The sequence below is a fragment of the Felis catus genome, chromosome B1, assembly GCF_018350175.1.
Source record: "Felis catus isolate Fca126 chromosome B1, F.catus_Fca126_mat1.0, whole genome shotgun sequence".
Taxonomy (NCBI): domain Eukaryota; kingdom Metazoa; phylum Chordata; class Mammalia; order Carnivora; family Felidae; genus Felis; species Felis catus.
Genome location: NC_058371.1, coordinates 43427547 through 43443602, shown reverse-complemented (window position 1 = coordinate 43443602; position 16056 = coordinate 43427547). Strand labels below are relative to the sequence as shown.

The 16056-nt window shown below is 36.8% G+C and overlaps 1 protein-coding gene across 18 annotated transcripts in view; it reads left to right on the top strand.

Annotated features, from left to right (window-relative positions):
• The window catches only part of ADAM32 (ADAM metallopeptidase domain 32), a 177254-nt gene that overhangs the window by 118952 nt on the left and 42246 nt on the right, over window positions 1-16056 (top strand). For all 18 annotated transcript variants that reach the window (XM_045055536.1, XM_019828535.3, XM_019828534.3 and 15 more), the window contains 2 exons: window positions 12581-12686; window positions 14521-14704. In XM_045055536.1, the coding sequence (XP_044911471.1) occupies window positions 12581-12686; window positions 14521-14704 (290 nt within the window). The remainder of the gene's footprint in view (window positions 1-12580; window positions 12687-14520; window positions 14705-16056) is intronic.

The following is a 16056-nucleotide window of genomic DNA, read 5'->3' as shown; positions in this document are numbered from 1 at the left end:
TCCTTTAAAATGTTGAGGTATGTTCCATATAGTCCTACATTGTTGAGGGTTGTTGTCAAGAATGGGTGTTGTGTTTTGTCAAATGCTTTTTCTGAATCTTTTGAGAATTGTATGGTTCTTATCCTTTATTAATGTGGTTGATTTGATTGTGAATATTGAACTACCAGGAATAAGTACCATTTGATTGTAGTGAATTTCTGTTAATGTACTGTTAGATTTGATTTGCTAGTCTCTGAGAATTTTTGCATCTATGTTCATCAGGGATATTGGCCTATAATTCTCCTTTTTAGTGGAGTCTTTGTCTGGTTTTAGAATCAAGTTAATGGTGGCTTCCTAGAATGGAAATTTTCCTTACATTTCTATTTTTTTTTAATAGTTTGAGATGGATAGGTATTACGTCTTCTTTAAATATCTGGTAGAGGGGCGCCTGGGTGGCTCAGTCGGTTGGGCAGCCGACTTCGGCTCAGGTCATGATCTCGCGGTCCGTGAGTTCAAGCCCTGCATCGGGCTCTGTGCTGACAGCTCAGAGCCTGGAGCCTGTTTCAGATTCTGTGTCTCCCTCTCTCTGACCCTCCCCCGTTCATGCTCTGTCTCCCTCTGTCTCAAAAATAAATAAACGTTAAAAAAAAATTAAATATCTGGTAGACCAAGGGATACAGGAGTACTGATGCATAGGGGTACTTGTACCCCAATGTTTATAGCAGCACTGTCAACAATAGCCAAATTGTGGAAAAAGCCTAAATGTCCATCAACTGATGAATGCATAAAGAAATTGTGGTTTATATACACAATGGAGTACTACGTGGCAATGAGAAAGAATGAAATATGGCCCTTTGTAGCAACGTGGATGGAACTGGAGAGTGTGATGCTAAGTGAAATAAGCCATACAGAGAAAGACAGATACCATATGTTTTCACTCTTATGTGGATCCTGAGAAACTTAACAGAAACCCATGGGGGAGGGAAAGGAAAAAGAAGAAAAAAAAGAGGTTAGAGTGGGAGAGAGAGCCAAAGCATAAGAGACTCTTAAAAACTGAGAACAAACTGAGGGTTGATGGGGGGTAGGAGGGAGGGGAGGGTAGGTGATGGACATTGAAGAGGGCATCTTTTGGGATGAGCACTGGGTGTTGTATGGAAACTAATTTGACAATAAATTTCATATAATAAAAAAATAAAAGTAAAAAAATAAAATAAAATAAATATCTGGTAGAATTCCCCTGGGAAACCATCTGGCCCTGGTCTTTTTTTTTGTTGGGAGATTTTTTATTACTGATTCAGTTTATTTGCTGGTTATGGGTCTTTTCAAGTTTTCTATTTCTTTCTGTTGCAGTTCTTGTAGTTTGCATGTTTTTAGGAATTTATATATTTCTTCAAGATTGTTCAGTTTGTTGGCATATGATTTTTCATAATATTCTATTATAATAGTTTGTATTTCTCTGGTGTCAGTTGTGATCTCTCTTACGTTCATGATTTTTTTGGGGTACTTTCTCTTTCTTTTTGAGAAATCTGGTTAGGGGTTTATCAATTTTGTTTATTCTTTCAAAGAAACAGCTCTTAATTTTGTTTTTCAGTTGTCCTGTTTTGTGTGTGTGTGTGTGTGTATGTGTGTGTGTTTCTATGATGTTTATATCTGCTGTAATCTTTATTATTTCCCTTCTTCTGCTGGCTTTAGGCTTTATTTGCTGTTCTTTCTCTAGCTCCTTTAGATGTAAGGTTACTCTGAGTATTTGAGACATTTCTGAGGTAGGTAGGCCTGTATTGCAATGTACTTCCCTCTAAGGACCACCTTTGCTGCCTGTCAAAGGTTTTGGACTGTTGTGTTTTCATTTCCATTTGCTTTCATGCATTTTTTAAATTTCTTCTTTAATTTCCTTGTTAATCTATTCATTATTTAGGTGAATGTTTCTTAACCTTCATGTATTTAAGGGCTTTTTTTCGTTGTGGTTGACTTCATGTTTCATAACATTGTAATCTGACAATATGCATGTCATGATCAAAAACTTTTTGTGCTTGTTGAGGCCTGATTTGTGACTCAGTATGTGATCTCCTCTGGAGAATGTCTCATGTATATTTAAAAAGAATGTCTATTCTGCTGCTTTAGGATGAAATGTTCTGAATATATCTGTGAAGTCCATCTGTTCCAGTGTGTCTTTCAAAGCCGTTGTTTCCTTGTTGATTTCCTGCTTAGATAATATGTCCATTGTTGTAAGTGGGGTGTTAAAGTCCCCTTTTGATGTCCATTAGCATGATAGAGGATTCTCCATCCCCTCACTTTCAATCTTCAGGTGACTCTAGGTCTAAAATGAGTCTCTTGAGGCAATGTATAGATGGGTCTTGTTTTCTAACCCATTCAGTTACGCTGTGTCTTTTGATTGGATCAGTTTGTCCATTTACATTCAGAGTGATAATTGATAGGTATGAATTTAGTGCCTTTGTGTTACCTATAAAGTTGGTGTTTCTGGTGATGTTCTCTGTTCCTTTCTAGTCTTTGTTGCTTTTGGTCCTTTCCCCCTACTCAAGAGTCTCCTTTAACATTTCTCGCAGGGCTAGTTTAGTGGTCATGAACTCTTTTAGTTTTTGTTTGTCTGCGAAGCTTTTTATCTCTCCTATTCTGAATGATGATCTTGCTGGATATTCTTGGATGCATATTTATCCCATTCAGCATGTTGAATATGTCATCACAGTCCCTTCTGGCTGCCAAGTTTCTGTGGAGAGATCTGCTGCTAACCTGATTTGTCTTCTCTTATAGTATAGGGATTTCTTTTCCCTTGTTGTTTTCAGGATTCTTTCCTTATCTTTGTATTTTGCAAATTTAACTATAGTATGTCTTGGTGTTGGCCTACTCTTTTTTTTTATTTTGATGGGAATTCTCTGTGTCTCCTGAATTTGGATATTTGTATCCTCCAGATTAGGGAAGTTTTCTGCTCTAGTTTGCTCAATAAATTTATGCACCTTTTTCCCCTCTCTCCTTCTTCTGGGACTCCTATGATACAAATGTTATCATGCTTTACAGAGTCACTGAATTCCCTTAGTCTCTATTCATGATCCATTATTTTTCTTTCCAGCTTCATTATTTTCCATAATTTTATCTTCTTTATCACTGATTCATAGCTCTGGTTCACCCATCCTAGTTGTCATTATGTCCAGTCAACCTTGTATCTCAGAGAATTTTTTAAATTTCAGCCTGACTAGTTTTTAGTTCTTTTATCCCTGCAGTAAGGGATTCTCTAACGTGTTCTATGCTTTTTTCAAGCCCATCTATTATCCTTGTAATTGTTGTTTTAATTTCTGGTTCAGGCATCTTATATCTGTATTGATTAACTCCCTGGCCATTACTTCTTCTTCCTACTCTTTTTTTGGGGGGTGAATTCCTACATATTGTCATTTTGTCTAAGTCACTGTTGTGTGTGTGTGTGTGTGTGTGTGTGTGTGTGTGTGTGATTTTCAGACCACTTATATTCCTCCCCCTGATAGTAATGTTTTTATTAGGAAAAGATAGATAGATAGATAGATAGATAGATAGATAGATAGATAAAAGGGCCTTTACTGCCTTGAGCCTGGTACTTCAGGAGGTGTTTCAGAGTGTACACTCTGCTATTGTGTTTTGGCTTCTCCTTCCCTCACATCAGTCCTCTGCAGAGTTTCTCCTTGCCTGCAGTGGAGGTGTTTGTGCTTTGTTCACTGTTTGTCAAGTTTTAGCTAGGTGTATGCTGGTCTTCTTGTTAAAAGAAGTTAGATCCAAAAAAAGAGGATAGATCCTATTTCCCCTAGATCTGATGCTTTGCATTACTCTATAATCAGTAGACTTGGTTTATGCTGGTGTTCTGGGAGAGGTGCCTGCTACACTGTCAGGTGGACTTGCCCTAGTGGAGATGCACCTGTAGGGCTCAGTTGGGTGTGGCTTGGTAGCAGCTTGTAGCAGCTTGTAGCAGCTTGGAGCAGCTTGTAGCAGCTCCAGCCTCCACTGGATGGTGTTGTGTTGCTCAGTGAAGTGGTTCAGTGCTTATGGGTGGGAGGAAATGGTGCTACTCTGCTCTCTTCAGGAAGCTCTCACAGAAGAGCAAACATTCACGTCTCCTTTTCCCCCAGCTTCCATCAAATCCCTGCCTTCATTAGGTCTCTGTGTTTGAGGTGTCTGGCTGCTAGGCAGCATAGTATTCCTGTGTTTTGTCTCAGGGGCATGGCTGGATTTCAAACCTCCAAATTTTAGGGATCTGCATGATGTGGTCCTGCACTGATACACTGGGGAATGTTTTGCCACGCTGTGGCTGCCTCCAGTTCATCCCAGAAAATGGTCACTGGACTGCACAGTGGTTTGGAATTTATGGTAGAGCACAGCAAACACCTGGCACCAAAGTTTTTTGCCCTAAGTTGGTGTCTTTGTTCGTATGCTAGTGAACATTGCAGCATGTTGGGTCCACCAGTTCTTTTGTCCCCAGAGAGGCTGTGCCACCACTCCAAAATGCATTCCCAGAAAGGGAACTGTTTTTCCCTTTGTGACCCACGGGATCCTCAGACCATGCATCCCATTTGCCAGTCTCTGGCCTCCTTGCCCTCCGAGTACTGAATACTGTTAAGCCCACCAGGCACGGCCCTGGCATTGCATGGACTTCTAAAACTTAAGACTTTGTGCTCCACTGCTTATTAAAGCTTTCTGTGGTCAGTCCCTCTCCTTTCTCCTCTTCAATGGTTTTAGGGAAGAGTTTTTCTTGTGCAGTCCCCTGCACGTGCTTTCACTCTTTGTCTCTCTCTTTCTCTCGCTACTCTCTCATGTTCATGATTTCCTTCCCTCTGTGGCACCTGCAGTCCTTTTCTCCCCCAAATTAATTCTCTATAGCTCCTACCTTCCATAAGGCCATTTTTCTACCTGTAGATGTGCAGTTTGTTCTTTAAGCCCTCTGATCAATTTCATAGGTTTTCAGAATGATTTGATATGTATTTAACAGTGTTCAAGGGACGAGCCAAGCTTAGTGTCCCCCTACTCCTCCACCATCTTAGCTCCTCTCATCAGTAGAATTTTTTAAGTGGAAGAGAAACAAATGTGTATCCTTAGCTTAGTAGATCTTCTAGTTCATTTCTTGGTAAAATGTATAGGATTATCTTAATAAGAGAAATCAAGGCCTCAGAAATTCCTTACCATAAATTATTCTGTGAATGTTAGTATCCAGAGGGAGCCCACTCATTTCATTAACATTTGGTCCCAAACTCCCAGACTCAAAATCTATCACACATTTTCAGTATAGATGATACCCCACTGTCTTTGGCCCCTAGAAAAGTTCTTTGTAAGTGGTAAATGTGTTGGTATGATAGATACAAGGAATATAGGAATGGTGGCTATTGGAAGATAGTACTTGTGCATTTATCTGAGGTAAAATGGAGTATCTTAGAAACAAATTGTGCTATTGTAGAGTCTATAAAAGTGAGAATATCATTAGGAAGTTTCAAGAATTATATAATGGAAGTTGCAGGTATTCAAAGTGGTTATTCAGTTGAGCTTAGTGTGTGTGATCTCATGAATGGTAATGGATTGCTTATAAAGTATCTGTAAGATCGCTTATGTTAATAGTGATCTCATTTAATTCAGTATTCCAAATTCACCAATTCCCAAAATGTATTTACATAGGTTGAGATGGCTACGTGATCTCCCACTGGTCCTCTGAACCCTGGCTCAGTTTGGAACTTTGTATGGGTCAGTATTATATTCTTGTTATTAGTGAACTGTGGCATCTGGTGTGGTATGAGACACCCATTCCTAAAATTTTTGGCTTACCACAGTGGCAATCCCCTTCATTGGTTAAAAAATAAAATAAGTTGTTATTATACATATATAGTGGTTCAAAGAGCTTTATTTATCTCATATAATATTCTAGAGGTAGGCATGTTATCAGAGGCATTTCAGCAACTTTGCTGTAATGACATTTTCCATTTGCTGTAATGGTCTTTATTCTTGCTTAGCAATCCCTTGTGTCTCTGGTAGAAGGTGGTTTCCCAGCACAAAATCTTCATACCAGTCCATGGAATCAAGGAAAGAGGAAATGAGAGTGTACTTAGCTTCTACTTACTGATATTAACTTGATGTTTTGGATATATAATATCTACTGCTTTTCCTCTGGCCAGAATCTAGTCACATAACCACATCTGGTTGCAAGAGAGTCTGAGAAATGTTTTCTTTAGCTTGGTTTCTGTTGCCCTGCTATTAATAAGAAACTTCTGTCACTAGTGGAAAAAAGAAGGAATGGATATTGGGAGGAAATGCCAGTTTCTATGCTATCTTTCCTCTCTCTTTAGCTCAGCATTAGTCATTATAAGTTATGGTAGCATGATACTCTTTGTACTAGTCATGTTTGTCTGGAGTGCTGAAGTTTATATACAGAAGGCAGAGATCAGTATGGATTTGAATATCATCAACTGTTTTATTGATGATAATAAGTAAGATTTCACAGTAAACTCCTAGCTTCATCCCTTCCTGTAGAGATCTCAGGTAGGATTTTCTTAGTACCATTTTCTAGGAGCTGTCCAATATTCACATGACTACTGTGGAAAATATCCTATTAATATAGTATGGTCTAATAATACATTTATTCATATTTGTTTATACTGTAGTGGGTACCTAACCAGATCTGGTCCAATTGCAGTACTCTCCAACCTTGCTACAGTTGGTCTGTGTTAAGGTGAGCATCTGACTCATGTTAAGGGAGATTGGGAAGTCCTGAGTCTCTTGTCTGGAATTTTGGGCCATTGAACAAGAGAATTTTCCCTCTAAGTACTCAAAATATCATATGTATAGCTCTAGAGTTTTTGACAGCTATGCTTTTGACCATGTGGAGAAAGGTGGGCCTCAAAGAAATGGAGAAATGAAGCTGGAGTGTAATCATATATGAAAACAAGAGAAAGGGAGATAATCTACTTATATTTCTTCCTTTAATGCCAGTGTAATAAATAATATTTAATCTGCCTGTTCTTATCTCATAATTTTTATGGATTTTCTGGACTTGTTAGAAGTGGTTATTTTTCCATCATTTCAGTTGGTGTACAGCAGTACTCTATAGTTTATTAAAGGTGGAAAAGCATTGTAGGTCAAGGGGCTTCAGATTCTATGAGTAAGACTTATTTATCTTAAATTGCTCTTAAGACTGTTTTAGAAGCCATGAAGAAAAGATTTCTACTCTCTCCTCTCATCATTTGTGGAAAGTTTAAATTGGTTCTATCTGCAAATTCTTTGAAAAATATAGCATTGATATGGCCTCTTTTAATAAAAATAGGGGATCACAAAAAAGAAAATATAATGAAATTAGTGAGGTGACATTGGAAATATAATTTAGAAGAGATTACTAAGAAGTTTGTTTCAAACATTAATCTTTGAAAATCTCTATTGCTTTGGGGCACCTGGGTGGCTCAGTTGGTTGAGCATCTGACTCTCGGTTTCGTCTCAGGTTATGATCTGACAGTTCATAGGATCAAGCCCCACACTGGACTCTGCACTTGTAACGTGGAACCTGCTTGGGATTCTTTCTCTTCCTATCTCTCTGCCCTTCCCCTTTTCACGCTCTCTTTCTGTCAAAATAAATAAATAAACTTTCAAAAAAAAATATGTATTGCCTCAAAGAGAGTAGGTATGGTTCGTATTGGAGGTCTTGATTTTGGATGTCAAACTCCATAAGGAAGAACGATTGTGGGATATAGTTATCCAAGGTGTTGATTTTTTCATTCATTGAATAAATATTTATATAACACTTTAATTGGGTATGGCACTACCCTTCTAGCACTGGAAACCCAGTGATGGACAAGACAAAAAAAAAGATGTATATTGGAGGTTATAGTCCAGATGGAGGTTATAGTCCAGTGATGGGATCAGGCAATAGACATAAAAAGAAGAGCAGTGTTGCTGAAGTGTAGTAAACCAAACTGAGTAAAGACCATGGCAAGAAAATTGGATTTTATCCTTGGGGTAGTATGAAGCCCTTGGAGATATTTAAGTAGGAGACTAATATATGATTTTTATTTATTTTTTAATGACTGATTTATGGTATGGAGAATGCACTATTTTAGGGAGTGGAAAAACAGAAGCAGGGAATCACTTAGAAGGCTGTTGTAGAATATTAGAAGAGAATTGATGATAGCTCAACTAGAGTTGTAGCCAGTGAGAAGGTAAGAAGTGATCATACTCTGGCTATATTTAGGAGATAGTGTCAGTAAGACTTGGATTAGGTGGTAGAGGCAGGCAGTAAGGGGAAAAAAGAAATCAAGGAAGATTCTTATTTTGGCCTGAGCATCTGGTTGACTAATTGTCCTAAAAACTGAAACAAGGAAGTCTAGCGGTAAATCAGAGTATGTTGAACCGAAGATGAAGTTGAGTTAGATGTCAGGTTATGAAAGCTAAAATTTTAGCTAACATTTCATTGGCTCCCTTTGTTCTAGTTGAGAGGAGGTAGCCTTTTATTCCATCTAACTGGAAACATAAGCCAGTAGTCTCTAATAACAGTCAAGGAGTATAGGCTAAATATTCCTAATGCTCAATGCTATATATGAGGATTGCCTAAATTTTTTGCAATAATTTTGCAATACTTATATCTATTGCCCTAGTACCAGCCATGCACAAATATCTATGACAGTGTATTTACTATTTTATTGTATCCCATAGCATTTTATAATAGTGTATAGGCAATCTAAATACACTATTTGGACTATGGAAGGACAGATTCTTTTAGTAGATTTGGTTGCTATACTGGATATGAGGTAACATTTTGACATGTGACTTCACATTTGCAAAGTGTTGCCCTTTTAGTGTTTCCATCTTACTCTGGAAAACACAGACTGGTCTGAGAGAAAGTCTCTAACACTAATGAAAGATGGTATTCAGGAGAGAAATTAATATAAAGCTCATTGGTATCTTCACAAAAGATGGACTAATAAAAAATAGGCTAGTTGAAGAACATTAGTTTTAAGAGAATTCATTTGACTACGGATCTTTCTCAACTTATGATGGGGTTACATCTTGATAAACCATACATTTAATACACTTAACCTACTGAACATCAGAGCCTAGGCTATGATGAGCCTACCTTAAAGGTGCTCAGAAAGAACCCTTACATTAGCCTACAATAGGGCAAAATCATCTAACACAAAGCTTATTTTGTAACAAAGTATTGAATATCTCATGTAATTTTTTGGATACTATATGAAAAGTGAAAAACAGAATGGTTATATGCATACAGAATGGTTGTAAGTATATTGGTTGTTTATGCTTATGATCATGAGGCTGACTTGGAATTGTGGCTTGCTGCTGCTGCCCAGCATCACAAGTGAGTATCATACCACTTAGCCCAGGAAAAGATTAAAATTTCAATTCTGAAGTACAGATTCTACTGAATGCATATTGTTTTTGCACCATCATAAATTTAAAAAAAATGTTAAGTTGAAATGTGAGTCGGGAACTGTCTGTATTCTGTGACTAAACATAATTTTTATATTATATCTCCAAACTGGATTGAATTATCCAATTTCTGACTTGTCCTGGGTAATATCTTGGTGTTTAACAAGTCCTGAATTGGCATTCTTGACCTGGTATTTCAGATTTACAAGTGAACTGATTAGACATTGTGAATACTTAGAAATAACATTGTCTGTCCTAATGGTACTATACAATCACCTTTGATGGACCGATGTTTAAAACTGGTGAAAAGAGAATTAGGAAATGGTAAAGAAAGAAAAAGAATGTTGGGGAAGATGTAGTTAATGAAAGGAGCAGGTAAACAAGAGAAATCCTCTTGATCCTAAAAGAAAAATGGAAAAGGATTAGATGGGAATTTACAGTGGCTAAATAAACATCATGTTAATTAATTCTCATAACAATCTATTGAGGTAGATACTGTTTACTTTTATAGATGAGGCAGCTGGGCTTAGCAAGCTTCATTTTAGAGAAGGTAACTGTGCTAGGCAGAATTTTTTTCTTAAAGTTTTAATTTAAATTCTAGTTAATTAACATACAGGGTAATAGTAGTTCAGGGAATAGACTGTTCCTGATATATAATTCCAATATAGTGATTCAACAATTCTGTACAACACCCAGTGCTCATTGCAACAAGTGTACTCCTTATCACCTATCACCCATTTAACCCACCCACTCCCTAACTGCCTGTCCTCTGGTAACCATCAGTTTGTTCTCCATAGTTAATAGTCTGTTTCTTGGTTTGCCTGCCTCTCTCCTTTTCCCCTTTGTTCATTTGTTTTCTTTCTTCAATTCTGCATATGAGTGAAATCATATGGTATTTGTCATTCACTGACTTATTTCACTTAGCATAATATTCTCTAGTTTCATCCACGTCATTGAAAATGACAAGATTTCATTCTTTTTTTATGGCTGAGTAATATTCCATTGTGTGTGTGTGTATATATATATATATACATATATATGTATATATATACATACATATACATATATATATATATATACATACATATACATATATATGTATATACACTACTGTATCCATTCATCAATTGATGGACACTTGGGCTGTTTTCATAATTTGGCTAGTGTAGATAATACTGTTGTAACCATCAGGGTGCTTGTATCCTTTCAAAATAGTATTTTTGTATTCCTTGGGTAAATACCTACTGCAATTGCTGAATCATAAAGTACTTCTATTTTTAACTTTTTGAGAAACCTTCATACTGTTTTCCACAGTGAGTCCACCAGTTTGTGTTCCCAACAACAGTGGAAGAGTGTTCCTCTTTCTCCACATCTCAACAACACCTGTTATTTCCTGTGTTGTTATTTTTAGCCATTATGAAAGGTGTGAGGTGGTATCTCATCATGGTTTTGGTTTATATTTCCCTGATGATTGATGTTGAACATCTTTTTGTGTGTCTGTTAGCTATCTGGATGTCCTCTTTGCAAAAAATGTCTCTTCAAGTCTTCTTCCCATTTCTTAACTGGATTATTTGTTTTTTTGGTTGTTGAGTTTGATAAGTTCTTTATAGATTTTGGATACTAACCCATTGTCAGATATGCCATTTGCAAATATCTTCTCCTGTTCCGTAAGTTGCCTTTTAGTTTTGTTGATTGTTTCCTTCACTGTGCAGACACTTTATTTTGATGTAGCCCCAATAGTTTATTCTCGCATTGTTTCCTTTCCCTCAAGAGACATATCTGGAAAGAAGTTGCTATGGCCATTGTCAACATTTAGGTCTTTAATCCATTTTGAATTTACTTTTGTGTATGGTGTAAGTAAGTGGTCTAGTTTCATTCATCTGCATGTTGCTGTCCAGTTTTCCCAACACCATTTGTTGAGAAAACTGTCTTTTTTTCATTGGATATTCTCTCTTTCTTTCTTGATGATTAATTGACCATACAATTGTGGGTTCATTTTTGAGTTCTATATTCTGTTCCATTGATCTATGTGCCTTTTTTTAAACTTATATTTGCCATTACCATACTGTTCTGGTAACTACAGCTTTGTAATATAAGTCAAAGTCCAGAAATGTGATGCCTCCAGCTTTGCTATTCTTTTGCAGGACTGCTTTGTGATTTAGGGTCTTTTGTGATTTCATGCAAATTCAAGACTCTGCTAGCGTTCAGGCCTTGGATTAATCCCCTTCCTTTGAGTTGGGGTAGAACCAGTGAATATGTGATGGAATGTCAATCCTGTGATTATAGTTAATAGTAAAGATGAAGGAATTTTGAAGATGTAATTAAGGTCCATAATTAGTGAACTTTGAGTTAAGCAAAAAGGAAGATCATTCTGAGTGAGCCTGACCTAATCATGTGAGCCCTTTAAAAGATGGGAGATGTCAGAGAGATTCTCTTGCTGGCTTGGAAGAAACAACCTGTCACGTTGTGAGAGGGCCATGTGACTAGGATGTGAGGGGAGTTCTAGGAGCCAAGAGCAACCCCTGCCAGATGGGCAGCAAATGAAGTTATGGCTACAAAAAAAACCCCTGAATTCTACCAACAACCAATGATCTCAGAAGAGGACTTCAGCCTCTGATGAGACTGCAGCCCCAGTCAGTAACATTATTTAGCCTTATGAGACTCTTGAGCAGAGAGAGACCTCACTTGTGTAATATAAATGGGTGTTGTTTTAAATTGCCAAGATTTTGGTAATATTTTACACAGTGATGAAAACTAAATACAGTAATGAAGGGAAAAGGTAGGTAATAGGTTGGCAGCTTTGCTCCTTTCATTTTAGACTTTCTGAAAGTACAATTAGGTTTCTTCAATGAGATTTTGTAATAGACCTGGCTTTTTATATGTTCCTACTCACAAACTGGGAAAGTGAGTATCGTTTTCTTGCATTATCTCTCTATTGCCTTTTTCATAGAGCACTCTCATGGTTTACACTTCTGTAACTCTCCTTTCCCCTCATGATATCTTTTGTGATGCAAATAATTGAAAATGAAACAAAAGGGGAAATAATTATGAGCGCTACTTTTCACTTTAATTCTCTTTTATTAAACAATCTCACTAGGAAAACTTTTGAATTAGATGCTAATATTAGAAGGCAAAGTAAATATGTAAGAGAGAATGAACTAAGATGAAGAAGGGAGTTTTAATCCAAATATATTTCTAACTCTGACAGGTTCAAAAAATGCACCATTTGCCTGCTATGAAGAAATACAGTCTCACGCTGATAGGTTTGGGAACTGTGGTAAAATAAGAGGCAAATTTCAATCCTGTTCATGGAGGTATGCCATGGGAATATTAAAGATACTTTTCTTATGTTCTATAAGATTTTTTTTTTTTAGTTTTTCTCTCTATATTTCATTCATTCCAGTGGTTTCAAGTATCACATGTGTAAGGGAGTGAATTTTAAATCAAAATCTGTAGCCCTGACATCTTTCTTGTGTTATAGGCTAAATTTCTATCTAATTTTAAACATCTATATGTGGGTGATCATTAGACTTCTAAATTCAATCCAAGATTGAAAGTAATAATATCCATTGCACTTTTATTCTTTGAACCTGCTCATTTTTCTTTATAAAAATACTATCCTCACTCACTTGATTGTTTGCCCAAGCTGAAGACTGCCCAGTGTCCATAAAATGAAATTAAATTTCCCCTGCATTTGAAAAGCAATATTTTTGATATTTTGGTCATTAATTTGTTTTAAACATTTATTAAGAACCTACTGTGTGGGGTGACTGGGTGGCTCCGTCGCTTAAGTGTCAGACTTTGGCTCAGGTCACAGTCTCATGGTTGGTGAGCCTGAGCCCTATGCCAGGCTCTGTGATGACATCTGAGAGCCTGGAGCCTGCTTTGGATTCTGTGTCTCCCTCTCTCTCTGCCCCTCCCCCACTTACACTCTGTCTCTCTCTCTCTCAAAAACAAATAAACATTAAAAAATGTACATTTTAAAAGAATCTGCTATGTGCTGGACACTGAACTAGATACTCATTAGCAAGCATACATGGCCCTTGTGCTTACTGAATTTGTACACTGGTAAACACACCACATAGTTTTGTTTCCTTGGTTGGTTATGCTGTTAATTTTGTTTGGAAATACCTTACTCTGGGGTGCCTGGGTGGCTCAATTGGTTAAGCGTCCGACTTCAGCTCAGGTCATGAACTCATGGTTCATGAGTTCAAGCCCCACACTGGGCTCTGTGCTGACAGCTCAGAACCTAGAGCCTGCTTTGGATTCTGTGTCTCCCTCTCTCTCTGCCCCTCCCCCACTTTCACTTTCTTTCTCTCTCTCTCTCTCTCTCTCTCTCTCTCTCAAAAATAAATAAATGTTAAAAAAAAATAGAAATACCTTACTCTGGCTATTGAAATTCTACTAATTTGTAAACTTTGACTTAGATTTATGAATCATCTTCTCTATGAAGTTTCTCCTAATTGCTAAGTTAGAATGGGTCCTCATCTTAAATCTCTGTGAGAATTAATTTATTGTGGCACTTTTAATGGGATTTATATTACATTTAGTATTAAACTGTAAGGTCCTTGAGGTTAAGAGTAACAACTTATCACTCTTTCCCTCTACAGAGGGATTGAGATACTTGAGTGAATTGATTATTTGACAGTAAGTATATAATTCTTCACAGTGAATAAAAGACCTTTCATTAGCAGCATTGAAAGATAAGCTTGCAGAGTGATTTCCTTTTTAATTTTTAAAATATTTATTCATTTTTGAGAGAGAAAGAGAGAGGGAGAGAGAGAGAAGGAGTGTGCATTGGGAGGAACAGAGAGAGAGGGAGACACAGAACTCAAGGCAGGCTCCAGGCTCCAGGCTGTCAGCACAGAGCACAACACAGGATTTGAACTCATGAACTGTGAGATCATGACCTGAGCCAAAGTCAGACACTCAGCCAACTGAGCCACCCAGGCATCTCTGGAGTATTTACTTTAAATGTTGGTGTTAAAATGTTACATTTTCCCTAGTTACATTTGCCATAAATGGAGAGCTGTACTTGGTTTTGTTTTGGGTTTTTTTTTGTCAAAGAAAGAAAATCTGAAGCATTTCTAACAAATTCCTAACAAATACCTAATGTGTAATAATCATATAATTTTACTATGTTTGCAGGAATCTTCAATGTGGGAGACTAATTTGTACTTACCCTACACGAATTCCTTTTCGCAAAGAAAATGGCGCTGTGATTTATGCTTTTGTACGAAATAATTTATGTATAACCATAGACTACAGATTGCCTAATGCAAATCAAGATCCAATGAAAGTCTTCAATGGTTCTCATTGTGATGAAGGGAGGGTAAATGATTTAAAATCTATTTTTTTAAATCTAGTTTTATTAATTTCTTTAATATTTTCCTTTAAGTATCAAATTTCAGTTCATTTCTATGTAACTTTAAATATTTGGATAAGGAGAAAATGAATAAGCTTCATTTTGTCTCCAGATATTAAGAGGGCAATAGGAATGTTTGATCTTTTTCAGAATTTGGTATTGTGACCAAGGAAACTCCCAAGTGTTTTGGAACTGGAGTGTGAGGAGAGCTATCTTGTGACTATCTTAAGTACTCCATTGCATGGAAATTCACTTTTCTTCTTAGAGAAGAAAGAAGAAATCCCCCTTAGTAATATATGTCTCTTCGTAGCCCAGTAGATAAGAGCACCACTTAGATCAGGCTTCTTAGAATCGATTCTTCAAAACTTCTTATTTTTTGACATTCTGCAAGTAACCTAACCAGTCTGAGATGCCACAACTGGATGTAAGGTGGTGATAGTAATAGCATTTACTCTATGGGGTTATTGCAAAGATTAAATGAGATTCCTGGCACATAGAGCTAAATGTAGATTGGCTATTATTATTGATTATTATAATTAACTATGTTTGAGGCTAACCCAAATCTGGAGAAAACATAGGAGGAATAAACTTACTTGAACATTTCATTTAATTCCTGGCCAGATCTTTGCTTATGAGGAATGATAATCTAGTGTAGGCCTTAAATGCCTCCTTAAAGGATGTATATACCAAGGAGCTCAGTAGCTATATTTTGGCTTTGGAGCCAAAACAACTAAAAAATGAAACATAGTCAACAAATGATTTGATATTATTCAGTCAATAATTTAGTAAGAATAGAATCCATTTTATAACATGGACAGTTCTTCTCAGTGTTAATGTATGAAAACACATTTTACCAGATAGTTTTTAATGATATTACAAATCACATTGATGAAACCTTCTTGGCAACTTTTTTTGTCAGTAGCATCCTAATACAACAGGACTCTTCATCTCAGTTTCAACTGAGGCAGGCATGCAATAGATACTACACTCAAAGGGAGTTTTAGACACACCATCAAGGCCAAGAACTAATGAGAAAACTCAACACAGTGAAGGTTTAAAAGAATTGTTAGTTTGTTTGCATTTAGAAAGTGTTTTGTGAGGCTATTTTTTTTTAAGTCAGACACTCAACTGAGTGAGCCACCCAGATACCCCTAAAACTATTTTTTTGAAGAGTTGTACTGTGCTTTAACATTTAAAAGGAAATCATTTTCACATACTACATCCCATTTTAACTTCAAAACAAATCTCAATGCTTTAGAAAAAGTATGATTTGTACTCAGATAAGAAAACTGTATCTTAGGGTAGTTGATACTGCTGTA